Source organism: Mus caroli, unplaced genomic scaffold, assembly GCF_978045245.1.
Source record: "Mus caroli unplaced genomic scaffold, Mus_caroli_1 scaffold_6, whole genome shotgun sequence".
In the NCBI taxonomy this organism is placed as follows: domain Eukaryota; kingdom Metazoa; phylum Chordata; class Mammalia; order Rodentia; family Muridae; genus Mus; species Mus caroli.
In genome coordinates this window covers 97,600,767-97,628,567 of record NW_028227261.1, presented here as the reverse complement: position 1 = coordinate 97,628,567, position 27,801 = coordinate 97,600,767, and the positions used below count along the sequence as shown (strand labels likewise).

Below are 27,801 nucleotides of genomic sequence, written 5' to 3'. Positions count from 1 at the left end.
CCTGACTCAGTCGCCTGCCATAAGGCTTGGGTTCTAGTCTTACACCCGGTGCCAACCTGCTGGGTGAACTGCAACAAGTGCATATCCCTGTGTAAGCCTTGGCTTCTAAGTCTGTAGGGGCGAAACAGGATGAGGCGGTCCCAAAGCTCTACTCCTACTAACAGGCCGGATACAAGCCAGGCACGGGCTGTACTTACACGGCAGCACCCCAACCTCAAGCCCAGGACCCTGAAGTGGACACAGTTACTGATACAGTGGAACTTGGGAGCTGAGTCCACTCTTTCCTGAGCTGTCTAACGGCAAGTGAGACAGGCGCTGCTCTATAGAGGCAGAAATAAAAGGAGACCTGACAAAGGGAAAAGCAAACTGCCAAGTTCCCTTTTCCTCCCTTGCACTCTTCGGTACTCATGGAAACAGGATTCACTTGGAACAAAAAAAGGTCAGAGCCTACGGTGCCAAGACACATCCTCAGCAGAGCCTGTATATTCGTACTGGAACATCAGGTCATCCCAAGGTCACACTTTGTAGTGACCTCCCTGAGTAGCTATTTCACTATAGCCCAAGGATCAGCTCTGTATATATAAAACCTCCTGGACCGTAGTTCATAGCTAAGTCAGAGCTGTCCAGAGATGTAGAAGGGTATCCCACAAGAGTGGGTGACAGTCCCTGAAGGAGGAAGTCATTTGGCAGATCTCAAGGAATTACTGCCACACGCTGTTTCCTTTCTAACCCAAGTCTGTAATATCCAAGCCAAGATCTTTTGATTCTACCAGCAATCAAGTCTATATACCAGACACACGGTTCTGAGAGGAATCCCATTACTCTTGTAAAGAGTTATGATATATTTTTAAAAATAAATTGACTGGGGGCTGGTGAGATGGCTCAGTGGGTAAGAGCACCCGACTGCTCTTCCGAAGGTCCAGAGTTCAAATCCCAGCAACCACATGGTGGCTCACAACCATCCGTAACGAGATCTGATGCCCTCTTCTGGTGTGTGTGAAGACAGCTACAGTGTACTTACATATAATAAATAAATAAATCTTAAAAAAAAATAAATTGACTGTAGTTCTTAGAGCCACCAAACTCCTTAGTGAATTAGTACTTTATTCATGCTTGCTTGCCCTTAATATAGAATTGTGCAAGCCCTTTTTAAAGTCAGGTACTCACACCATGGCCCAGGCCAACCTGGTATTCATGGCAATCTTCCTTAGCCTCCCAAATACTTGGATTACTGCCTGTGCTATTATGCTTAGGTGACATTTTTGGTTATCCAACAAACTTCCCTTCATACTCTAAAATCCAGTGGTCCCAGTCAGGGGACAACCATTCACACAGAGGTCCCAGTCAGGGGACAACCACTCACACGGATGCACGTGGTTTCCTCTGTAGCACAGCTGGGCAGCTTGGAAGTTACCTGTCAGTCTAACTCACAGGGATAGCTTTACCTGGCTTCTAATTCCTGCTAAGCAGATTTCCCTACACATGGTCCTCAGAACATAGCTGTCTCCGCTCTCTACTTCACAGATTCTCAGGATGTGCCCTAAGAGTTCCCAGATCTCTCTGGCTGGCTGCCCCCCCCCCCCCAGAACAGGATGTTCTCAGATGGCAGCCAGGGGTTCCATCTTCCACAAGGCACTCCTAAACAAGAAGTTTCAGCGGAGATGTAGCTGTCGACCCCTGACCCAGGCAAGCTACTTTTTTTACCTTCTTCCATGATCCCTGTTCTCTTCCCCATCCTGGAAATTACATCTTTTTTAAAGTGGCAAATTCCCCAAACCTGAGGCCAGATTTTCTCCAGCCCAGCACATAGCACTCAGTGGGAGGGGCCAGATACCAGGGATCCTGATCCCATGTGGTCTTGTGTGCTTTGCCTATCCCGACACTCAGTTTCTGTATCTGTGCAAAGGGCGGCCGAGGCCTTGCTCAAAAGCTATCAGCTATGCTAACTCTGTTGGACAGCCAGGGGAGAAGGGACTTTGGTCTTGGCAACCCATCTAACAAGCAGACTGAGAGTAACCATGGCATTCGCTCAATTGTGATGGTCCCCAGAGCAGGGTCCTCCCTGGCAGCTCTCAGCTGTTCTTAGGCTAGCATAACTTGCTAGGCAACAGAGATAGCTGTAGAAATGGCAAGTGCTGTGTCAGCCCAGACTCTCCTAAAAGCCTCTGAAGAGTCCTTCCTCTAAAGCTGATGCCCAGTGACTCTTCCTCTGGCCTTTCCCTGGGCATCTCCTGTGCAGCTTACATGGTGCTTGGCCATTTATCAACCCGACTTCTTGGCCACCCTTGAGCTGCCCTCTAACCTGCAGCTATCCCATAACTAAGTACAAAGCACTCAGGAGATGGGTTCTGACTTGATTCATATTTTGCCTCACAGCCCAAATGGTGATTTATGTGTACCTCAAGGTGGACCACGATTTATGCTCAACGCTTTTGAGATATGACTGAGCCCAGCCAGTAGTCATTTCCAAGTTTGCCTGTACCATCTAATAATACTTTACATATATTCATGTTGCCTTCTAGCCTCAATCTCTCTCTGTGTCTCTTTCTCTCTGTCTCTCTCTCTCTCTCTGTGAGTGTGAGTGTGTTTCCCTCCTTTTCTTTTCTTCCTCTCCTGATAACACTTCTGAGATAGACAATGCCATCCTGACATCTGTGCTGTAGGGAAGACAGGCTAGGATCCAACGACAAGATTCTTAAATGGGGAGCAGAAAGCAGAGAATGCAGCTCGGCTGGCAGGTGCTTGCACAGTGTTCAGGAAGCCCTGGGTCCAATTTTCAGCACTTCATAAACCAGGCATGGTAGTACACTCCAGAACTCAGAAGTTAGAGGCAGGAGGATCAGAAGTTCAAGGGCATCCCTGGCTACATAGCAAGTCCAAACTCAGTCTGGCCTACACAAGATCTTATCTCAAAACAAACAAACAAACAAAAAAAAAAAACACACACACATGCAAAACAGTTGTGTGTGTAAACAGTGGCCAGAGACTGAAGTGAGAACTTGCCTGCCTGACTCCTTTAGGGCTCAGTCCTCTAAAAAAAAGGGCTTTTCTCACCTGCAGGAGTCCCACGAGGGCCACTATCCCTAAGGGAAGACCTGTATGCAGAGGAAAGATGGTGGTAGGGGGGCATAAGGGGTGTGGGAAGCCAGAGAAGAGCCTTGAACCAGTGTTTCAGACCAGATGGATTGCCAGAAGCAACAGCAAGAGATGGGTGGGCATGCAGGGCACAGCCTGGGCGGGCAGCCAGGAAGCTGAGACCCAACCATGAAGGAGCCCTGCTATGCTGGAGAAGCAGCAGCCAGGCACAGGCGGGACCCCTGCAGCTACCCTCTGAGGAGAAGGCGAACCCCTCCATCAAGGGCCCCAAAGGGTGATGAAGCCCTTGTCTTCTGACTCTCCTTGAGAGCTTCCAGGACTAACAGAAGCCCTCCCACAGCAGTGCCCGCCTGTCCGCCCTCCCACTGCCAGACGCATCTGTGGTCGGTGGCTTTTCTGCTTTTAGAAAAATGAGAAGTTTACCAGAGGGGTAGCTTCTGTAAAGTCCATCAGCAAGTCGCCTGGCCCCAGGGTCAAGGTGCCTCCGTGGTCAGAGGGACTCTGCAAAGGGAGGAAGACGGGCCCTGGTTAGCGATACCCAGAGCAGATGGCAGGGCGCACAAGGGAAAAGGGTACACTTTTCTAGCCCTGAACTGCTCAGTGTGCAACTCCCTCCCACCCCTACCTCCACCCCCGACATACTCCTCCCTCAGCGGTGTACAAAATAGGCAGTCTGAACCCCAACTTTCCCCTGAAATCTTCATGGATAGAAGTAGGGTAAAGTGCAGGATCTATCCTTTTTAAAGCTACAAATCACTTTTCCCCCCTGGTTCTGGGGAAATGCTTTAAGAGTCCGTAGAATACATAAATAGAACAAAGAAGCCATCTCTCATGGAGAGATGAAGGAGCTGAGTTGACCAGCAGCAGAATAATAGGAAGGAGGCTGCAGGAGGGTTGCTGGGAGGGACCTCTGAAGACTGTTCCAGACAATGTTTTGTCCTGCGCAGAGATGGCCACAAGAGGGCGCCCTGGAGCTTTGGGGAGGATTCTGTAGCTCCCATTCCACACTCTAATACTGCAGCCCTGTCTTTAACCATCTGTGAGATACATGAGAGGAGCCTGCTTCTCACTTGGCAAACTGTAAGACCCAGTCCCGATTCCAGGCAGTGAAGCCAGTATGGTGGCTCACGTCTATAACCCTACTACTCAGTAGGCTAAGGCAGATTTCCCATGAGTTCCAAGCCATCCTGGGTTCATAGTTAAGTACCAGACCAGCCTGCTACTCAAACAAAAACAAAACTCCAAAAAACAAAAAATATTCCAGGATTCAGTCTATAGAATGCCAGAGGGCCTCAGCCTGCTCGAGTCTATGCTGAGGGTCCAAACACATTGTTGTGCCTATTTTAGACATATGAGGTAAGGACATCAGGGAAGATGGGCCTCGTTCATGCAGGCTATGGGCCTGGATCTGTTTAGATGCTGCTAAGTGTGACCCTGGAACCCGATAAGTCTCAGGGATCCAGTGGCCCTCAGGAGCCCCAGTGAGGCTTCCGGACTGATCTGAGCATCGAGGCTGACCCTCTCATCTTCAGAAGAAGGAGAAGCTAAGGCTCAGGGGATATGGGCCTTGAAGAGACTATCCTATCAAAGCTATCACGGGTGCGTGACAGCAGGAGCTGGAACCCTCTGGGCTCCCATCTTGCTGTCTGGGAAGCTGTTCCCTGGACACACCTTTCCTTGAGAAGTTACATGGATCACAGCCATCTTTGGCTCAGCATGTGCTTGGACAGGATCAGGTTCAATTGTATTTGAACCAACTGCCAAAGGTTGGCCATTGACAGAGTCACACGGAGAGAAGCAAGAATGGTTCACGTAAGGTCTTGGTTACCACCATCCACGTGTACAATTTTCTGAAATTTCAAGCTGACAGAGTGATGTTTCCCATTTTCAAACCATTAACACACCTTACCCAATGGGAGGTATGGATGGGAACATGTCTATGTATTTTATTTCTCCAAGTTGTCCAGTATGGAAAGGCACCTGGGGCTACTGCTCTCCCCTTAGTTTTGTGATATTTTAAGATGGTTTAAAACATTTTTTTATCTTTAAATTTACATTCATTTGGGGTGTGTGTGTGTGTGTGTGTGTACATATGCTGCAGCATGGGAGTGTGTGTATTAGAGGACAACTTTGGGAGTCAGTTCTCTCCTCGCACCATGTAGGTCTCGGGGATCAAATTTAGGTCATCGGGCTGGGTATCAAGCACCTTTAGTTACCGAGCAATCTCACCAGCCCGTAAGATAGAATTTTGATTGCTTGTTTGTTTGTTTGTTTTTTTGTTTTCTTTTTTTTTTTTTGGTTTTTTTTTTTTTTTTTTTTTTTTTTTTTGGTTTTTTTCGAGACAGGGTTTTTCTGTATAGCCCTGGCTGTCCTGGAACTCACTTTGTAGACCAGGCTGGTCTCGAACTCAGAAATCGGCCTGCCTCTGCCTCCCAAGTGCTGGGATTAAAGGCGTGCGCCACCACCACCCGGCGTTTTTTTGTTTTCAAGACAGGGTCTCACTATGTAGCCCTGGATGGATGTCCTGGAACTCACTAAGGAGACCAGGTTAACCTTGAACTCATAGAAATCTACCTGCCTCTGCCTCCCAGACTGCCAAGAGTAAAGATGTATGTCTCCACACCAGGCTTTAAAGTCATCCAGGGAGACACAGTAATATACAGCAACATTACCACCAAGCATCCCTTAAGCGTTTCCTAAAGCACGGTGCAAACTGGTTTTTTTTTTTTTTTTTCTCTATTGTCTCTTATAAATGGCTGCCACATATCTTGGGATCAGAGTGTGTGAAAATATATTTTGCTACTTTTATTTTTAATTATCAGTATTTTTTCCTTGGAACCAACCTGACTTTCTTCAATTTAAGGTTGGTATCGCTCTTTTAGATACAAGTCTCATGCTAGCCTCGAACTCACTGCGTAGTGGAGTATGACCTTGACCTTCTGACCCTGCCTACTCTATATGTGCTGGGAATCATACATGGCTTTAACTCAACCACCTAAGTTATCAGTCTGGTTTGACTGCTTGTCAATGCATGCATGCAACTGAGTATGTAAAATGTAAATGCTCATTCAATAAGTGTATTATGCCTGGGCCTCTTTCCCATACCTTGGCCCCTGGGGACAGCGGACTCTTGACTTCTGACTTCTGAGGCGAGCTGACTTTCTGGATTTTGGGGGACACCAGTGACACCGAAACTTGAGTGGCAGACATCGTGGTGGTGGTGGTGGTGGTGGTGGTGATGGTTGTGGCTGTGGTGGCTCCCACTGCCTCAGCAAGGTCTGGAGGGAGGTCATCTTCATCACTGCGGTTACTAAAAGCACATGAAGCTCTGCTCATTACAATAATACACAGGCTGTGAGGGGCACGGGGAGGGAGGGGTGGGGGGCAGGGCAAAGCAAGAGGACAGGGTTCTCCAAATGGGTGCCAACTCAATGTCCACCATACAGGATCCAAGATGGAAACAGACCTAGGCTGGACTTTCTGCCACTCCCCCGCCCCTCTGTGTGGGTGTGTCTGTGATTGTGGTGAACCACACTTTCTCTCTCTCTCTCTCTCTCTCTCTCTCTCTCTCTCTCTCTCTCTCTCTTTCAGAACAGGCTTTCTCTGTGCAGCACTGGCTGTCCTGGAACTCACTTTATAGATCAGGCTGGCCTCAAACTCAGAAACCCACCTGCCTCTGCCTCCCAAGTGCTGGGATTAAAGGTGTGCACCTATATTTTTTACTTTAACCATTTATAAAGGAATGATTCCATAGCATGACATCCTTCACAACTGTGTAGCCATCCCACTCTATATCCCCCAGTCTTGCATCAATTGTAACCAAAACTGTTTGATTGCTGAGCAGGGGCTCCCCATGGGCCTCTCTCACATCTCCCAGCAATCTTTAGTCCTATCTTGTCCCTGTCTCCAGAATCCTGCCTATTCCTGAAACCTCACAGTGCTGTGGTATACATCAAAATGCCCTTTTCTCTTAGGTTGGGAAATGTTCTATTGCATGACCAATACCATACTTTCTTAGCTGCGTCTCTGCTAGCGGGCCCTCAGCTGGACACTCACATCACAGTAAGTCATGGTAGCCTTGGAAGGATGAACATTCCTGCGAGGCTGCAGAAATCAAGCTCATGAACTGTCTTTCTAACCCTTTATTTTTTCAGGTTTTTAAATTTATCTTTTATTTGTTTTTATTTATGGGTATATGTGTGGATACATGCATGTGTCCCCTTGGAGGCCAGAAGTATCAGGTCCCCACAGTGGGAGATACAGGATATGGATGCGGGACCCCCAACTCCAGTCTTCTGCAAGAACAGCGCGGACTCTGAACTTCCAAGCCGTCTGCCGAGCCTGGTTTTCACTTTATTTTTTAAAAGTTAGTCACACAGTGAGTGATGCAGAAGAGAGAGGTGAATATTTTTTTTATCCTCATGTAAAAACATTAACCCTAAAACTAGAGTTACTATTTATTTTTACATAAAAAGACATTAAAAGCGGGGAAGTGGTGGTGCACGCCTTTAATCCCAGCACTTGGAGGCAGAGGCAGAGGCAGAGGCAGAGGCAGAGGCAGAGGCAGAGGCAGAGGCAGAGGCAGAGGCAGAGGCAGAGGCAGAGGCAGAGGCAGAGGCAGAGGCAGAGGCAGAGGCAGAGGCAGAGGCAGAGGCAGAGGCAGAGGCAGAGGCAGAGGCAGAGGCAGAGGCAGAGGCAGAGGCAGAGGCAGAGGCAGAGGCAGAGGGGCAGAGGCAGAGAGGCAGAGAGGCAGAGAGGCAGAGGCAGAGGCAGAGGCAGAGGCAGAGGCAGAGGCAGAGGCAGAGGCAGAGGCAGAGGCAGAGGCAGAGGCAGAGGCAGAGGCAGAGGCAGGCGGATTTCTGAGTTCAAGGCCAGCCTGGTCTACAGAGTGAGTTCCAGGACAGCCAGGGATACACAGAGAAACCCTGTCTCGAACCCCCTCTCCTCCCACTGCCAACAACAACAAAAAAAGACATTTTTAAAAAGCCCACTTCATATAGTAGGAAGTTAACCCAAAGACTCTAAAGTAGGAAAAGCTCCAAATTCTTCTTTCTAAAAGACATTTTTTAAACAAATTTCTCTGTGTCTGTATGTATGTACATGCCATGTGGTTGCAGATACCCTCAGAGGCCAGAAGAGGGCATCAGATCCCCTGGAGCTGGAATACAGGCAGTTGTGAGACACCTGAATGAAGAGTGTCCTCTGAAAAATCAGCAAGCGCTTTCAACTACTGAGCTATCTCTCCAGATATATATATATATATATATAAATAAAAATATATATTTCATAGTAAAATATATATTTAATATTAAATATATCTATATAGTATATAATATAAATATCAGTACATATTAAATATATCTATTTTAAATAGATATATGTTTTAAAGTCTTTTTGTCTTAACTTAGACAAAGAGGAGACTTTCAAAATTCAGTAAGTCAACAGCTTTACTTCAGTCTCTGAGGTAATTCTGAGGTAACTCACAATAAGTTCACAAAATGTTGTTGTTTTATGGATGTAGCCCAGGCTAGCTGCAGTCTCTTGACCCTCCAGCTGTTACCTGCCAAGTATTGAGATTACAGGCATGTGTCACCACACCTGGCTCACAGGACACATTAACAAGGATTTGCGGAGAAGAACTGTGCCTTAAAACTCTTTTGCTGAGTGCAGTAGTGCAAAAGTGAGAGGACTTATTATTATTATTATTATTATTTTAAACAAGAGCCAATTTGGTGATTAAGAGAAATTTTTCCTTTCCGGTGGTTAGTCATTATTTAATAGGATTACCTATCCTCAATGGGTGACAATCATGTTTTGAATTTTGAAATGAAAGGGAACATAAACTCCGGCGGCCTTGTCCTGGAGGGAGCGGGAGAGATTTTCATAGTTTAATTTGTTCCCCAGAGATCATCAGAGCTGTTCATTATCTGAGTTCCAGACATTCTGACTTTCCTGGACACACTGGTGCTATACACCCCTAGCTTCCCATCCAGGCTAGTGAGGATCCAGGCTAGTGAGGTGACATGTGCCTGCTCTTTTTTTTTTTAACTTTTTTTTTTTTTTAAGATTTATTTATTATTATATCTAAGTATACTGTAGCTATCTTCAGACACACCAGGAGAGGGCGTCAGATCTCTTATGGATGGTTGTGAGCCACCATGTGGTTGCTGGGATTTGAACTCAGAACCTTTGGAAGGACAGTCAGTGCTCTTAACCGCTGAGCCATCTCTCCAGCCCCATGTGCCTGCTCTTATAACTCCTTGAGCACTGTCTTCCTCACCTTCCCACAAGGAGCCAATGGCAGTCTGTGCTGGCTGTTGGGGGATTGCCTCTGGCAATGCACTCCAACCTTCACTTTGCACCCTGAATCCCTACTTTTTTTTTCTTCTTTTCAGAAACACAACCTTTGGCCAGACCCTTGTAAAATCTCAGCACTTGGGAGGCAGAAGCAGGCAGATCTCTGTGAATTCAGGCTGGTCTGCAGAGTGAGCTCCAGGATGGCTCCGGGCTACACAGTGAAACTGTCTCAAAACCCAAACCAACCATCCTTTAGTGTGGGCACTATCTCACTTTACAGATGAAGGAAAAGCACTTGAAGCCAAGCCTGGTGTTACAGACCTGAAATCCCAATACCCCGAGGGCGGAAGCAAGAAGATCAGACATTCAAAGTCTGCCTGGGCAATACAGGGAGACCTTGTCTCAGAATAGCATGTGAAGACTGGATGAGAGACGTAGCTCAGTGGTACGGCACTTGCTTTGCATTGGTGAGGTCGCCAAGACCTCACTCTAAAGGAAGAAACGAAATGAAAGAGCAGAAAAGACAAAGGTACTGGAGAGATGGCTCAGTGGTTGAAGCACAAGCCTGAGGACCAGAGTTCGGAATCCCGGAAACCCACGTAAATGACTGGTGGGCCTGGTGCACTGCCTGTAATTAATTCCCTCCTCTGAAAGGACATACAGGGGCCCCAGAGCTGGTTCAAGTCTAGCCATGTTAGTGAGTTTTAGGTTTGAGAGATTTCACCTCAGTGAATAAGGTGGATTCCTGATATCAATTCCCATCCTGTAAATACATGTGTGGATGTGTGCGTGCACACACACACACACACACGCACACACACGCACACACACACGAACATGGAAAAAGAAGTAAAGGCTGGCTCATAGTGTTCCTTTTGTTTCTCAGGATCTCAGAGCTACAAACGGACCAAAACCCCAGACTGCCCACAGTTCCCGTTGTGCCCAGAGATTCCTCTGTAGTTCTCTGACAGACTTCACACCCAGGCATGTCGCCTGAGCCACAGCTGGGGCCCAAAGGGAATTCCATTGCCATCAGTCTTCCAGCCCATGGCTGAGCCCACTGCCCTTCCTACAGGCCTCAGCCGGCTTGTCTGGGCTGTTGTTTACAACTCTGTCTTTGCCTCCAGCACTCTATGAGACTACAAGTTGAGATGACAGGTGGGAATTGTCAGAGCCACTTTGCCAGTACCTGACAATGCTTGGAACCAGAGCCAAGAGTTTTGTTGAACTAAGTAGAAAAAAAAAAACCTGGGTGGGGCCTGACATCATCTGTAGCTCCTTTCCCTCCTGTTATGTGGACCGAGCCTGCTGAGCACTTAGCTATCACGCCATGGGGTGTGAAGGCAGCTTCTCTTATGGCCTCTGGGGGTTCCTGTCTTAGCAATCAGCCACCCATGTAATCCTCCTCTAGAGTGTGAACTGGGTCTAGCAATGTGTTTCCAATAAACAGAATATGGCAAAAAAAAAAAAGAAAGAAAGAAAGAAAGGATGTCTTTTTTGTATAAGGCTATCTATGTAAGACCAACTTTCATCTTGCCTCTCCTACGCTTTCTGACAGAGAAACCTTACAAGACAGTAGCATGGGGTCCAACAGCTTCCTTGGCTATGGATTCTGATAGCAACCATGTGAGAGACCAAGGCCTTCACGGGATAATTTGTAACTTTTTGGGGACCCAACAGAGAAGCTCAGAGAGGCTGTGCCAGACTCCCAATCCTCAGCCCCTGTGAGGTGGCGGCCACAGAATGCTGGGAACAGTTTACTGTGCCACGGTCGGTAAGGATCAATGTGCTCACGGTGACACCGAAATGGGAATTAAATGGAGTTTGGGGGATGGTCATCTGAGAAGGTGCCTGCGGCAGGGCTAATGAGTTTATAACTGAACCTTCACGCGTAGGGGATAGATAAGCGCAGAACTCACAAACTATACTGCCTTGTTAACCTCCTCACACGGGGAGGCTTGATTTCCGGCTTCTCCACAGCTGGCTGGGCGGTTTCCACGCGGATAGGAATGGGGCTTCTAGAGACATAGGAAAAAAAATTGTTAAAATGGTAATGTTCTTGTATTAGGCTTCTCAGGTAATATTCAGCTTACTGAGTCTGATGGTCAAGAACTCTGACTGTTCTTGGCTTAGTGTTTAACTTAATAACTGAAATTATATTACAAATGCAGATGAGTTCAAAATCAAATAAGCAAGCAAACATTATAGAGACCAGAATAGGTGAGGTACCAAATAAAACTGCCTCCAAAACTTCCTACCTCTTATGAGGGTTTGGGTCATGGCTAGGTCTTGCTGGGGAATGAAGGAAAACCCATAAATAACTCAGCTTTAGTTCCCAATAACTTGGTAGCTCACAATGGCTGTAACTATAGTATATAGTGAAGCTATATACTGTGTATATATATATACATACATACACTGAGATTATATATATATATGCATATACATACCTATATATATGGTGAAAATATATAATCAAAAGAACTTTAGGATTCTCTCTAAAATAATCTAATACTATGTATATGAGAATTTTTTTTTTTTAAGAGAGACACAGCTCAATTGTTAAGAGTGCTTGCTGCTCTTCCAAAGGACCTGAGTTCGATTCCCAGCACCCATGATAGGTGTCCTAAGACTACCGATAACGTCTCCAGGGAATCTGATGCCCTCTTCTAGCCTTTTGGGACACCTATACATGGTACGCGCGCGCGCGCGCACACACACACACACACACACACACATAAAAGTAAAAATGTTTGGTTTCAAACATGGGACAGAGGTGCCTATTTAACATATCAAAACAGACCTAGCTGCCAGGTTCTTCCAGCATCAGTCAGACCCTGTTACAGGGTATAGCTGGCCTACCCTACCCAGTCCAGTGGGCTGGGTTGCTCTTCCCTATATAACCCAACTATTTTGTATATCTGCTTTCTTTGTACTTTTGGCCTCTGGCTGAGGTACCTAGTTCCCCCCTCCCCCATTCCTCACCTTGAGCCTGGCTCAAGGTCATGTTCACTCTGGACTCCCCCAGATGTCCCTGCCCCTGGCTGTGCTCTCCTGCACATCTACGATAAACTTTCTCCCCAGCCACAGCCATAGCTAGGAGCAGTCCTATCCTTTCTTTTTCATTTTATTCCTTTTAGTTTTTTTCATTCAAAAATATATTAAAGTTTCCTTTTATTTTTTCCTCAATCATTTATGGTGACCCAATGGTTTTATTTAAAACTGTTTTTTTTTTAATTATCTTTTTAAAAAATGTATTCTCTATGTGTGTTCAGAGGCTGAAGAGCAAAGGGCCTATGGGAGTCAGTTCTCCTGCCGTGTGCATCTGAGAACTAAATTGAGGTCCTCAGCCTTGAGGGTGGGACCTGATACTCACTAAAGCCATTTTGCCAGCCCCAAATAGCGACTTTACAAAAAATCTTTAATATATTTTTATGGTCATGACTAATTTGATATTTAAAAAAAAATCAGTTACGCCAAAGAGGTTATGAGACCAGCTGAGGCCCTGAGCTGGGACCCTGACAGATCAGCAAGCCACTTCTGCACTCCCATTTCCTCTTCTAGTATGTGGGAAGTGTGCAGTTGGTCCCTAGCAAGTGTCTTCTGGATGGACACAGTAAAGAATAAATAAGGACTTTGAGTCAACATGTTGAATTCATGGTTTCCTCAGGCCAGAACCCCAGGGCCTGAAATGACCCCATCCTAGGGTTCTCTGTCACATTCAAGGAAGACCACCAATGGGAGAGACAGCAGAGGCCTAGCTGAATGTAGGGTACCATCCCCATCACCCTGACATTAAAGGGGCCCCAGCAGAAGGGCAAGGGGTAGGGAGGGCCTCAGGCTGAGTTTACTCTAAAGGCAGTGACAGTCACTAAAGGTTTTAGTCTGGGAAGGGGCACTACCAGGTTTGCATTGTAGAAAGGTCCTCAGAGCCATGAAGAACATATTGATGGGAGAGTCAATTATTAGTGACTATTAGTGATCCAGAATAGGAGACAAGGAATGGCTGCGAAGAGCAGGGATTAAGGTCCTGAACAGATGTCTATGAGATAATTTAAAACTCAAATTGATGCGTTTTGATGACCAATTAGGTGAGGGGATGAGGCGGGTGGGTGGGAACAAGGACTCTTGAGTTTCAAGCCTGGGGAGGAAATAGATAATAATGCTGTTCTCCAAAATGGAGACAGATGAAGGAAGGGATGGTGGGCAGAGTGGAAAGGGGCTTTTAGTTTTGCTTTTCCCAGTGCTAGGGACAGAACCTGGGCCCTTGTATATGTTAGAAAAGTACTCTCCAACTGAGCTGGACCTCAGCCTGAATTAAGTCCCTGTAAAGTCCAGGAGAGACCCATACAGACTGCCATTAAGGCAACATAGAGAAATGCTAGCTTTCGCTTTGAGCATTGAGTATAACCATTCCCTAGGATACCCAGGCATTCACTAAGATGCTTTTTCTGTCCTCCTTCCATTCTCATCCCCCCCCACCCCCAACCACACACACAGGATCTCAAGGACTAAGGGGGGACTCCGGAGTCTACTTCACTTCCTCTGGTTGGCGGGGTTGGGGATCGAACCCAGGGCCTTGAGCATGCTAGGCTCTCTACTACTGAGTTAACCTCTGCAGCCAGGACCTGGGATTGTCAATAAGAGATGCTGTTGTCATTTGAGGAAAGTGCTCTGAGGAGTAGAGGATGGCAGACCACCAAAATGCCAATAAGACGGCCTTGGTGACATGTTGTCAGTCACTTGGGCTGAGGCGGGATTCCCCTGAGGCATGGGGTGTGGAGATAGTGGCTGAGAGGGTCAACGGACCCATGTGATTCCAGTCCTGACAAAGTTCAGAAATGAGAACCCAAGGAAGAGCAGCAAGCAGAAGCCAGCCGGGGAAGGGTCCTCTTTCCTGTATTATCAACGATGACGATGACGATGCCGCCACTCTGGGAACTGAGGTCAGCTCTACATGGTTCAGAAACCACTCAAGGAGGCTGGCTTCTTTGCTAGCTCAGCGGGCAGTAATGTTAAGCTAGGAATAAGCAACAGGGAGTCTTTGAACTGGTTTCTTTGGGCCCCTATTCTCTCCCCTTTGTTTTCCCTCTCTACTTCTGTCACTCAGGTTGTCCCTCCTTCCCCCACCCCAGGCAGGGCCGGGGGGTGGGATGGGGGGGAGCAACACTTCCGACATAATGCAGTGTCATTTCCCCACTCAAACAAGAACCAACAGACCTGACATTAGAATCCTGGAGATTCGATTTCTTATTGATATTTACAAATGAGGGCTCCTCTTTTCCAATCTGTTAAAGAAAACAAGTGAGTCACATGTAAACAGCTTGGCATGTAAAAATGCTCTCAGGTCTTCTGCATCCAAAGGATTGTAGCAATAGGAAGGACCACAGAGGTTAATTCGTTAGGTTGTCTAGTCAGTCACAAAGTTATTCTGTTTTCACAGCAAATAACAACGACAAAAAAGTTTCCTTGAGTCATTTCTGCTACTGAGGCTTAAGGCGCGGAAACTGAACATTCAATCAACGCTTGCATTCATACTTTTATTGAGCACTTGCTATGTGTCAGCTCCTGCCTTAGTTAGAAAGGAAACGTGTGGGAAAAGCAACCCCACAGTCAGTCCCTTCAGGCACTCTGTGTATCAAGAACAAGAATGGGCTACAGGTTTGCGTAGCATTTACAGTTACAGCTTTAAAAGGAACTTGGGATCCTGTATCCGAGGAGCAATCCCGGAAGGGATGATGTCATCTGATTTTAATACAAGTCTTGTCTTCCTTCCTCTGGTGAGTCCCTGAGAATGAAAAGGGAGGAAAGGACGGACACCCACACAGCCAGCCGAATAGCATGTACACAGGCAGTCAGTGGGGGAGATGCCCCACCCAGAGCCCTTGTGTTCAGCCTCTGCTTTGAATGGACGCTCAGTAATGTCATGGAGACAGGGGGGTCGGGAGTGTGTGTGTGTGGGGGGAGGACACAGCAGTCCACACACGAATCCAGAGACAGCTCCTGTCACAGTCTTTTCTACAGCCAGAAACGAGACAGCACCTCTGGCTTCCTTTCCATACACCTGTGCTCTGTGCTGACCCCATAGGGAACTGGTGTTTAGCCCCTGGCAGGATGCTGGGCTGCATACAGCAGCTCTTCACCGCAAACTCTCAAGCTACAGCAACCCAGGGATTCCTAGAGTAGCTCCGGAGAACATTGGTTCTGTGGAGGAGAGTGGGAGCCATTTATAGTAGCCCATGCCATTAGAAAGAAGGGAAATAGAGCAGGTTTCCTTGAGGACTTCTCAAAATCTAGACGAGGCTAATATGCTGCTTTGGAGGGTGGGTGCGTGGGTGCGTGCGTCCTTCCTACAGTGATGGGTGAGCACTGCAGGGCCAGCATTCCCGGCTTTACTGACCTCACGCCTCCCTCTCTCCTCTTCCACTATTTTCAGGGCCTTCCTTTTTATCTGTCTGAGCCAGTATATTTTCCTTTTCTTTGGGTCTATATCCCCTCCTTTTTCACACTTTCTCAAATGAATTATTTTTGACACATAGTGCCTCTTCTATAGCAGAAACCTGGATCTTGCTCTGTGCGCGCAAGGCCTCTGGGAACACAGCAGACCTTCCTCATATGCATAACATCAACTTTATAGGCTACCAAACATGTACAGTTTTATTTGCTTGGTGATAGGACAAACAGCATATACAGAAATGACAGTGGGAGAGCAGGTAAGACAATCAGACTCGACTGGGACCTGAGACAGCTGAGGTTCACTTACTTTTTACACTTATGTGTATATGTGTGTGCTTGCGTGTGCACTTGCTCAGTACGCACATGGAGGCTGAAGGTTAACTTGGGGGAGCTGGCTCTCCCCTTCCACCATGTAGTTGCTAGGGATGGAACTCAGGTCACAGGGGTTGGCACCCACTGCCTTCATCCTTTGAGCTACCCTGCCAGCCCTGCAATCACTCAGTTTGAGGTGAGGCATCAACCTGACTGTCCTGTAAAAAGTGCCAACTGCCATCACCCAGAGCAGTCAGTGTCCCCAACAATCCCCTAGCCTTAATCTGTGATTGTTCCTACCAGTATGTCCTGAGGTAATGTGAGACACTCATCAGGATCTCCGTGCTATTCTTTAATCTTAACAGTTACCTAGGGAGGCTGTTTTTAATTTGTTTTGTTTTGTTGGGTTTCTTTAATTTGTGAGTGTGTAATGTATACGGGTGTATGGTGTATGTGTGTGTTCAGGTATGCAGAGCTAGAGAAAGGAGTCATGTGTCCTCCTTCATTACTATCTACCTTTGAGGGTCTCTTGTTGAATCTGGAGCTAGTGGCTTTTCAACAAGGCCGGTATCTAGCCAACCCCAGCAACCCTTCTGCCTCCCCAATAAGCTGAGATGACAGGTGTGGATGGGATCACACCTGGCTTGTATATGCATGCTGGAGTCCAAATTCCAATCTTCAAGCTTGCAAAGAAAATGTTTTTAATCTCTGAGCTGTCTCTTCAGCCCCTTGTTGTCCAAAGCTGGTCTCTAGCTCTGGATCCTAGAGACTTTACTGTATCAGCTTCCCAAGTGCCTGGGACTCCTGGTGTATACTGCCAGACCCAGCTGATCCCCATCCCGTACAAAACAGCTGAAGTCCGGGGAGTTAACAGATGAGTTTAAGATGACATCATTAGCCGGGTGTGGTGGTGCACACCTTTAATCCCAGCACTCGGGAAGCAGAGGCAGGCGGATTTCTGAGTTCAAGGCCAGCCTTGTCTACAAAGTGAGTTCCAGGACAGCCAGGGCTACACAGAAAAACCCTGTTTCGAAAGAAAACAAAAACAAAACAAAACAAAAATGACATCACTAAGACACAGATCAGGACTCAAACCTGAGTCAGAGGTTGCAACCCCTTAGTGGTTAAAATGGCCCTTTCACAGGGGTCACATAGCAGACATCCTACTCATCAGATATTTACACTGCAATTCATAAGATTAGTAAAATCACAGTTATGAACAAGCAACAAAATAATTTTATGGCTGGGGGTGACCTCAACGGGAGGACTGTATTAAAGGGTCGCTGCATTAGGAAGGTTGAGAACTGCAGACAGAACCAGACCATCTGGCTTTCCAATACATGGTCCATACCTCCTGTTTACATCATGGCCTCCCAATGGAAGAAACCCTGTAAGTCTGCTCTTGCTCCTCACAGCATCTTCTGGGAGGATTCAAATCATACAGATTGTTATTTATGTAGGTAGAGAATGAAGATATTTTCGAGTATGTACTCTTCACAATGTAAGTATAGACAGTAGACTCATAAGGACTGTCGATTCTTACATATTGTTTTAATGAGCACTTGGACAACTGTAGCTTTAAACATCTCTTTTTACTGTGTGTGTGTTTGCGCGCACGCCAGCCATGGTGTGCGTGGGAGATTAGGGGACAACTTTATGGCGCTGGCTCTCTCTTTCGACCATATAGGTCCAGGGATTGAACTGAGCCACTGAGTCATCTTGTCAGGCTGACCATAGCTTATTATATGCTGTTTTCAGGGCAGGGATGGCCAATGGGTTTCTCCTTAGAGGCGACCTGTGACTGGGGCCACTGCCTTAGAACCCTCATTTAGGGTGGCATAAAGAGTGTAATTAATGGCCATTATGGAGCCAGTGATATGTGCTATGGTGCCAGTCAGAGGGTTTATGTCAGTTATTACACTATCCTCTCTTATCTCCAAATTCACCCCTCCTCCACGGATCTGGGATGAGAAGCCCCAAACAAAATTTCCTTTGCCAACAGGGGGCACTACAGGCGGAGAAATTTTCGGCTTTACATTCTTTTGGGTTACCCCAGCCTGGCTTCTTCAACCATGGTACCCCACTCCTCCACAGGAACATCTAAGTCAGGTTACAGTATGGCAGTACCAGGAGATCCTGTGTCACCCTGCCCATCACAGACACAGCTCCTTTCCCCAGATTTTGGGGCCCTGTCACCCCTAGCCCTTAGAATGGGATCAGGCCATATGTAACTCATGAAGTTAGATACAAGAGGAGGCTATGGGGACCTGAACTCATGAGTTTAAGTTTCACCTGTGTGAGATTCTTCCTCCTGGCACTCAAATGTCCACATTTACATTTTTGTTCCCCTGCTCTTGTGATGGAAAGTGCTTCCGGGAATTGCCACCTCCAGTCCCTTGGAGAAGTGTGAGTCAAAGTGTAGTTCAGGGAGCTGGTTAGACATGAGGATCACTACCCCCACAGTGACTTCCTGAACCCTCAGGGAAGGGACAGCTCTGCTCAGGGCCCTTATGCCACTAGCACGTAAGAGCCACTGTCTCTCGTTTCCCTGTCATCCATTCGCTTACATAAATAATAACCACACCCACTAGCAATTCTTTACATTAAAACCCAGGCTTCCTGGAGGCAGTGAGGCAGCTCAGCATGTAAAAGTGCCTGATGCCAAGGCTGACAACCAGAGTCCAATCCTCAGGACTCACATGGCAGAAAGAGAGGACTGACTCCCGAAAGTGGTCCCTTGTCCTTCACAAGCATTGGATGGCATGAGCCCCTGCACCCCTCCTAACAAAGAGATAAAATGTAACAACAACAACAACAACATCCAGGCTCCTATACCAAGAAGTGGCTCCTATCTCCATACTAGACCTTGACTGGTTCTGTGTCATTGTCCCCCTGTGTGGCACTGAGGAAATCCTGCAGCATATGAAATTGAAGGAGTATTCACCCCACGTACCTGGGCATTCACACGAGAGGCATTCTCCAGCTGTGCTTTCAAAATGTTGCACTTCACATGATCTGCTACCGGCGAAGGCAGCAGCGGGGTCTGAAGGGTCTTCTCTGAAACTTTCTTTTCCTCAGCCTGAGATAAAGCAGGATGCAGGTGACACACATGTTGAGCAGACAGAAAAGAAAACTCATGATGATTTTCCCCAACAACCACAACGACAATTAACACAGGGATCTGAGTGTGTATACGTTTGTGTGTGTGTGTGTCTGTGTGTGTACCCTAATACACTTCCATTTAGGCTGTCACTTTCTAATACAGAGGCTTCCCACATAACATCCCACTCTCTAGTGAGGGAGGGACTGGACACACCAGGTGTCAGGTGCAGGTTTTAGACAGGAAGGGACCAGTGACAGGAAGGGACCAGTGACAGAAGCCACAGCTTCTTTTCCCCCAGCCCAGCCTAGAGCTATTCCCTCCATGCTACCTCAGAGATAGCAATACATGCCAGTAATTTTCAGGATCAAGAAAAAGGGCACAAAATACTTGCGGATATTTGTTGGGTAAACCTTGCTGGAAACTGTGACCCTAAATAAGGACTTTGTATCTCTGCTACTTCTTTAATTCATTTAATGTCTATGCAGCAAATGGGACCCAGGGCCTCATGCTAGATCTATCATGGAACCACACTCCTAGACCCTGTATCACACTGGGCTTCAGGAATTTGGTATTAATTTCACAATTTCTGCCATCTCCTAAGTATTAAGTGAATATGTCCTTAAAGTTCATGTGACTCAGTTAAGGTAGGTTACACTAGGAATACATATTTATATTTGAATCATGTTCAAAGGAAAACATCTTTAAAATCAAAAGCTATCAAATCACTAGAGTAGACACAGTATTGACATGGTTATTAAAAGTTATTCATCTTTACATGTAGCCCTGAAATGATCTTAGATGGTATATGTGCCACTTTGGGGAAGATAATGTCTAATTGCTCACCATATTTTGGTCATGGTCATTGCATGTCCCAGAACAATATAATGCTTGACCTAGACTTGGTGCCCAATATCTACTTCATCTAGACAGTTATGGTGACACCCACTTATTATCAGAAGAGATATATGCTTCATAAGAAATGCACAAGACCTCATGATTGCTAATGGAAATTCAGTGCTCTCAGGAGGAATGTGACTGGTCAGCCATCACGAACCAAGGGAAGGAGGAAATGTTCAAAAATCCTCAACTTGCTCAACTGGTATTGTTATTCACCAGATCAAAAGCCCCACTGGAGTTAGGCGTGGTGGCTCTCCTTTACTGCCCCAGCAGTCAGGAGGGGGACACAGAAGGATGATAAGTTCACGAAGAGTCTGGCCCATATACTGAGAAAAACCAAGAATCCCATGTTGGTATTCATTGTAGGAATATCATTAAAGCCATAGAAGAAGTGGAGGACAAGTGGCTAGACAATGCATCTAATTAAAAAAAAATAGGGCATAGAATCCAGTTTCCTCAAGGGACCGACCAATGAACAAGAAGAACACTTGGGAGAGAAGCAGACCCTGGCCATGCCATTTAGTACCAAAGAGACAGAGGCAAGTGTTCTGAAATAAAATGTCAGTCCTTTCTCTCTAGGGTACCATCAAAAATAGATGGTGATGACAATGACCTTGGTAATGACTGTGATGATGTTGGTAACAACCTCTACAACAATGATGATGATAATGATGGAGGTGTTGGTGGTGACGATGAGGAGGGACAGGATGATGAGGAGGACCATGATAGCAATAATGGTGATGATTAAGAGAAAACGCCAGTAGTAAGAGCATGTTCACGAGCTTATCATGAGCCAGTCACTGGCCACATATTCCATGTGCATGACTCACTGGAGGCTCATTTGTCTCACCTATTTGGAGCAAGGTATCTTTTACATTCTTTTAAAAAGCTTTTATTTATTCCTTTAGTGTGTGGGAATGTGTGTGTGTGTGTGTGTGTGTGTGTGTGTGTGTGTGTAGCAAGTCAGAAGGCAACGTTGGAGAGTCAGTTCTCTCCTTCCGCAAGTGGGACCCACGAGTGAACATAGGTCTGGCAGCAACATCGTCCCCACTTGCTAAGAAGCCACTTCTGCTGGCTTCTCTTGCTGCTACCTTCATTCTCTCCACTTTAGCAGAAGGCAGACAGCTGTGGGCCGCTGCTGCAGCTAGGTGGAGCACAAGGTTTGACTCCAAGCTCTCCTCCATCCTATGGGAAAGATTTACATGATCGGAAGAGAAAGCAAGAGTATCATTTACCCCCAGTTTGTAGATGAGAACAAACACAAAGCAGGACCACGGGAAGCCACTTGCCCAGGGTCACACAGAGGGAAGCGGAAGCGCCAAGGTCTAGGAATGGAGATTCTGATGGAGTCCAAATCCAGAACTCCCAACCACTCAACCACGCTAGCTCCCTGACCTCTCTGCTGCTACCTCCTCCTTCATAAGAACTTTAAGATGCTCAATGACAAAAAAAAAAAAATTAGGAAATTATGAATGGCTTTCTCATGCTAGATTCCATAGTTAGAAAAGAAAATACAGCAAGCTATGACTGGGATATGAGAAGGGTAAGGACAGTAAACCACCATGCTGGGCCTCAAAAAATGGCACATCTGGCTGGATTAATTACCCCAGGAGATGGAGTTTCCCCCTTTAGGAAAATGACTAACTCACATATAACTTATTATCTGTAAATGTAAGTTTTACTGTGTGGGTTTTGGGTCACTTATTTTGTGCTTGTAAATCCAGTTACATTATTTATTTCATACCTGAATGGATTTTTCTCCATAGATATGTTAAGAGTTCATTTGCTGTTGGCTTTAATTAGGGGAGCAGCATTTGGCAAATGGGAACTTAATTAGGAGCCCATTGGAGGGTTTTGACAATGGCTTACGGGGAAGCGGTTACACTGACAATAATGAAGACCTACATAACGTAATGGAGTACTGCTAAAAAAAAGAGAAGGATTCAGCATTGACGTCCCCCCCTCAAGTTTAGCCAACCTAACCTGCTGTTTAGGACCAGACAATTCAAGCTGGCTCACTCCTGTCCCAGCTGGACAAAGCAGTACTGCTAGGTACTGCTCAGCTACATGAATCACCTCTATTGAAGACCAATATGAAATCTGTAAACTTTTGCATCTTTGTGTGCCTTTTATTGAAAAGGCATCTCTAGTGCTGGGTGGGGATTGTCTTACACGTATGAGGACAGAAATTTGGATTCCCAGACGCTGCATAAAAAGCAGGGCAGGGCAGGGCAGGGCAGGGAGGGTCTGTTACCTCACTAATGACAAGGAAGGTGGAGAGACACAGAGCTCCGGAAGCCCACAGGACCAGCTAGCCTGGCCTGCGTAGTGAAGTTTCGGGCCAGTGAGAGATCTAGTTGCCAATGAAGGTGGAAGGTGCTTGAAGACCAACACATAAGGTTGTCTTCTGATGTTCTCACATCCACACATCCACACCCACACTTGCACTCTACACCCCATGAATGCATACACGTGGATGCACACACACACAAAGGTATCTCCAAGGGAGATTATAAGACCACAGTTCTAGCTCAGAGCATGGCCCCAACTTTGTTGTGCTGTCTGGTTTGGTTTGTTTTGGTTTTTCAGGACCATTTCTCTGTGTAGCTCTGGCTGTCCCGAAACTTACTTTGTAGACAAGACTAGCCTTGAACTCACAGAGATCCACCTGCCTCTGCCTCCTGAGTGCTGGGACTTAAGGCATGTCCCCCACCCCCCACCCTGTGTATTGTCTGTCTTTTAGAATCACCACATTTTATGTTCAGTTTGAACTGTGGAACGAGACTATATCATCCAATATGGCATTAACAATTCATACAAATCAATGACAATGGCGTATTGGTGTCATAGTAGAACAGGCCGTCTGCTTGGGAAGGTCATCTGTGGATAAGGAAGCAGTCTGATGTATATATAAACTGTTGATACGGACAATTAGCACATGGGAAATATGATGAGACTGAAATTCCTGCCCTCGTTTGGGGTACCACTTGGAAAAAGGTAGTGAAAAATCATTAAATTAAGAACAGGAAGTTACAAAAACCCTAGATGAGGTGATTCCATCCTTAAAGTAGGGAAAAAAAAAACATTCAAGCTAGTGGCTCCCATTTGAGGGGCTTACTGAAATCTCCTTCAAGAAACAGTTTTCTTTTAAAATATTTTATTACATTTATTTACTTATAAATGTGTACAGGTGTAACTGTGTGAGGTCAGAGGATAATTTGTATGAGTCAGGTCTCTCCTTTCCTCATGTGAAACCCAGGGATAGAACTCAGTCAAGAGGCTTGGGTGCAAGCTCCTTTACCGCATATGACAGCTCACTGGCCCGAGAAATGTTTCTTAACGATAAAGAATAAATAACACAGGGGGCTGGAGCTGCGACTCACTTGGCAGAATGCTTGTCTACCGCACACAAAGCCTTGGGTTTCATTTTCTTTCTTTCTTTCTTTCTTTCTTTCTTTCTTTCTTTCTTTCTTTCTTTCTTTCTTTCTTTCTTTCTTTCTCCTTTTCTTTTAGTTTTTTGAGACAGGGTTTCTCTGTGTAGCTCTGGCTGTCCTGGAACTCACTTTGTAGACCAGGCTGGCCTTGAACTCAGAAATCCGCCTGCCTCTGCCTGGGTTTCATTTTCAACATCACATAAATTGGAAATGGTGATGCATGCCTCTAACCCCTGCAGTGGGAGGTAGAGGCAGGAGGATCAGAGTTCAAGGCCATCCTGGCGTGCAAAGCAAGTTCAAGACCAATACCTTGGCAACATGATGTGCTGTCTCAAGAAGATTTCGGCAAGCCAGTTGTGGTGGGCCAAGCTTGTGACCTCTGTACTGGAGAAGTGGACACAAGCGGATCCCTGGGGTTTGCCTGCCAGCCAGCCTCATCTAACAGGCAAGTTTCAGGTCAGTGAGATACCCTATCTCAAAATGAGGTGGATAGACCCTGATTCTCATCACCCAAGATTATCCTCTGGCCTGAACACACACACACACACACACACACACACACACACACACACACACACACACACACACCTATACACACATACACACACAATATGTACACAAATAATTAAAAATAAAAATAAAACAATCAACGGAGTAAGACCGCTGTTGCTGTGTGAGGGTGAGGTCAGCATCACCTGTATAACCTTATCCCTGCACAGTGTGTATGTCCTGTGATTTTTCAATTTCTCACTTGTGCTGATGATTGAACACTACACAATGCTCTCCCACTGAGCCACTCCCCACCTCTGGTGCATTTCTCTGAATGAGGCAGAAAGGTGGGGAGTGATAACTTAGCTCTTGAGCTCCAGGGAAAAGCCAGGCACTTGCCCTCAGAGGAGCATGCTCCTCAAATGTCCTGCCACGGCCGTGGGAGCCGAGCGCTTGTGAGCTCTCTGCCACCGACATGCTGCAGAAGAGCTTAGGTGCTGTGAAAGTGTAAATTACTAAGACCAGTGACCATGCACACTGGAGGAAGTGAAAACGCAAGGAAAAACAGAGCCATCCAAGGGGCACAGGGTGTGCAGGGTGCCACGTGGTGCTGCTGGCAGTTTACCCGTCAAGAAGGCACAAGATGCTCTGTTCCTGAAGCAGCCTAAGCAGGAAGGGAGAGAGAGCCGCAGTGGAGACGCCAGGGAGCTGGCTGGGAAAGTAAGGAGACTTGTGCAAGCATGGGGAGCTGCATTTGATCCCCAGAACCCACATAAAAAGGCCAGGCATAGAGCCGGAGAGACGGCTCAGCAGCTAAGACAGCCTGCCGCTCTTACCAAGAACCAAAATCTGGTTCCCGCATCAGGTACAGAACTCCAGCTTAGAGGACCCAACACCTTCTTAAAGCCTCCACTGCGCACACACGTGTAACTACCAACATACGCACACACATATACAAATAAATTTAAATATGCCTTTTAAAAAAAAGAATCTGGGTGTGGTGGTGCCTGGTGGCATCAGAGACAGGTAGGTTCCCTGAGGACAGGGGTTTGTATGTTCAGCTTAGCCTACTTGGTGAGTTTGAGCCAGTGAGAGAGAGATCTTGGCAGCAAAATAAAGGTGAGAAACTCCTGAGGTACAAAACCTGAGATTGTCCTCTGACCCCACAGGAGGATGCTCACACATGCAAACACACACGCACGCACAACAGCTATGGTTCAGGCCCCCGTGCAGAGATGCCTTGGCACCTTGTTGATGTTGATATGCAGGGCAGGCCAGGGTGCCACAGCCTTCACGGTCTCCAGCTCCAGCTTCTTCAGATGCGCAGCTGCTTCGCTGTACAGGGCTGGCGCGCCTGGACTCAGTTCTACAGTGTGGGCAGGGAAAGGAAAAAGCGGACGTTCAAAGGCAGCTAGATACAGGGGGCCAGAGACCCCACCGCCGTAGCCTGACTCCCAGACTCTTTCCTGCCCTTCCAGCTTGTCACAGCACAAGAACATCTGACGTCAAGTTCCCATAACCTTACTCCCTCGGATATGAGCTGGGCGGCACTGGGCATGAGGCTTGACCCCTCCGAGCCTCTAAGCCATTTAGAAATGAAAATAGAAATCACTTATCTTGCACGGTTTCTGGAGTACTATGTGAGATTATTTTCATAAAAATACTCAAATGTGGAAAGGCTCTTTACATGCTGAAAAGACAGACAGACGTCCAGGCTGCGAGGCATGGTGAGGTGCCTCGGAGAGTCCTGTCAGACTTCTCAAAATCAAAGCCTTTGGCTTTTTGTGTTGTGTTGCATTTGCTTGCCACCACGCCCCACTCTAGTTTGGATTTATTCATTAATACACTAAACATCCACTAAATATTAAATATTCATTATCCAATAAAGCTGGTGCTTTATTGCTTGTTAACAACTGGCGTCTGGGGAGTTGAAACAAACAAATAAGACATGATTCTAGTGAAAGTGAAGGGAAGACATTTCGCATAAAAGCACGAAGAGCTTAAGACGCCCTCACTCTGGCTGGGGATGCAGGTAGCGTGGAGGAAGCACTCAGGGATGCTGCACTGACACCACGTGAGCTGGCTGCAGGGGCGTGTGGAGTCCTAGGGCTGAGGAAAAGCCTTGCGGGTGGAGGAAGCAGCAGACACAAAGACAGGGCTGGGATTGCGAGGCACTTTGTGAAAGGACAGAAGTTCCGTGCAGCTGGAGTGTAGGAAGGATGGGGGAGACTGAGACCGCAGGATGAGGCGTTGGAGATCTGTCACATGACCAGGCTCAGCGCATGGACTTATGCCCGGCAGGGAGGAACAGAAGGTCTTAAACTGACAATTGGCAGTTTCTCTATGGGGACTGAATTGCAGGAGGGATACTGTCGGAAAGCCCCCCCCCCCAGTCACCTCCATGCAAATGGATGAGGTGAACGAGGGCAAGCATAGCCTGAGCAGGGCTTGGGCTAAGAGTTCCCATCTTCCACTTAGCTAACCTCAAACGGCCTGGAGAGCATTCTGGCTTACTCTGAGAACCAGCGTACCGACCTCGGCCCAGCCCTGCCTCTGTGCTCCTGAAGGGAGTGTGGAAGGCGACTGTGTTTCTTGAAAGTGGGAAAAGGGCTCCTGGGGGAAAAGTAGGACAGAGACAGAAGCAGGGGTGGGCAGGGAGGGACGAGCAGGGGAGGGGGAGCAGGGATATTTGAAAAATGTCATAAAGAAACACAACACTGAATGCTAGTTAAAAATGAACAGATGTAGACAAGCAATAAAATAATGATTAAAATGAAAAATAAGGTTATATCTGGTGGTGGTACAGCCTTAAATCCCATCACTTAGAGAGGCAGAGGCAGGGAGATCTTTGTGAATTTATGGTCAGCTTAGACTATACAGCGAGAAAGAAAAAAGAAAGAAAGAAAAAGAAAAACGAATTCTTTGCCTCAGTATATCAAAGATAAATTCCTAAAAGGGATTAAAGTTGAGTTAGGAAATAATACAACACTCAAGATGCAAACCCATTCTTATTAGAGTTAGCAGGGGCCAAATGAGTCATATTGCCAAACACAGGCCTAACTGCTTACTTTATTATCATTGTCTACAGGATAGATAGCACCACAGGCTCCCTGGGCGTCTGACACCTCTTTGCTGTTGGAAGCCATGTCACAAACGGGCAGAGGCGAGATTACTGTGACCAGGGCAGGAATCCCAGCACCATCTGACTCCACCCCCTTCCACTGCTAGAGCCCAGCAGCCTGCACCAGAAGTCAAGCTAGGAGCCAGGAAGGACAGGCCATTTATAACTTGGAAGCAGGAAACCACTGAGTCTAGATCACGTTGCCTCCAGCCACCAGACTCTATAAGCAAGCTGCCCAAATCCAGTAGCCATGGCAACCCCCCCATCCCCTTCTGTTCTTGACAGGCCCTCCGCACCCCACCCAGCTCCCACTACACACTCACTGGTGAGGGCCTTGCTAGAGTTCGGGGACCTCAGTGGCGCCTCCTTATTCTCCAGGGTCAGCGAAAGGCCGTAGTTGGAGTGGTGCTGGTGCTGATGCTGGTGGTGATGCCTCCCCGAAGTTTTGGGGGCAAATGGTGTGCCCCCGTTCTCCTCGAGGCTGAAAGGCAGCCTTTCTGTGGGGCTGAGCGCAGGGGACGGGAGCGGGTAGCTGAGGCAGGCAACAAAGTCAGGATTTAGAACAACACAACGTTCTGCTAACCTCTCAAACCTCA

The 27,801-nt window shown here is 46.9% G+C and overlaps 1 protein-coding gene across 4 annotated transcripts in view; it reads right to left on the bottom strand.

Annotated features, from left to right (window-relative positions):
• The window catches only part of Epb41l4b (erythrocyte membrane protein band 4.1 like 4B), a 147,545-nt gene that overhangs the window by 17,978 nt on the left and 101,766 nt on the right, over positions 1 to 27,801 (bottom strand). For 2 of the 4 annotated variants that reach the window (XM_029475977.2, XM_029475978.2), the window contains exons 16-22: positions 27,529 to 27,737; positions 25,332 to 25,450; positions 19,115 to 19,240; positions 14,614 to 14,681; positions 11,313 to 11,411; positions 6,202 to 6,406; positions 3,520 to 3,597 (exon numbers count right to left, since the gene is read on the bottom strand). In XM_029475977.2, coding sequence (XP_029331837.1) covers positions 3,520 to 3,597; positions 6,202 to 6,406; positions 11,313 to 11,411; positions 14,614 to 14,681; positions 19,115 to 19,240; positions 25,332 to 25,450; positions 27,529 to 27,737 — 904 coding nt within the window. The remainder of the gene's footprint in view (positions 1 to 3,519; positions 3,598 to 6,201; positions 6,407 to 11,312; positions 11,412 to 14,613; positions 14,682 to 19,114; positions 19,241 to 25,331; positions 25,451 to 27,528; positions 27,738 to 27,801) is intronic. The other 2 variants (XM_021160258.3, XM_029475979.2) reach the window with 1 other exon arrangement.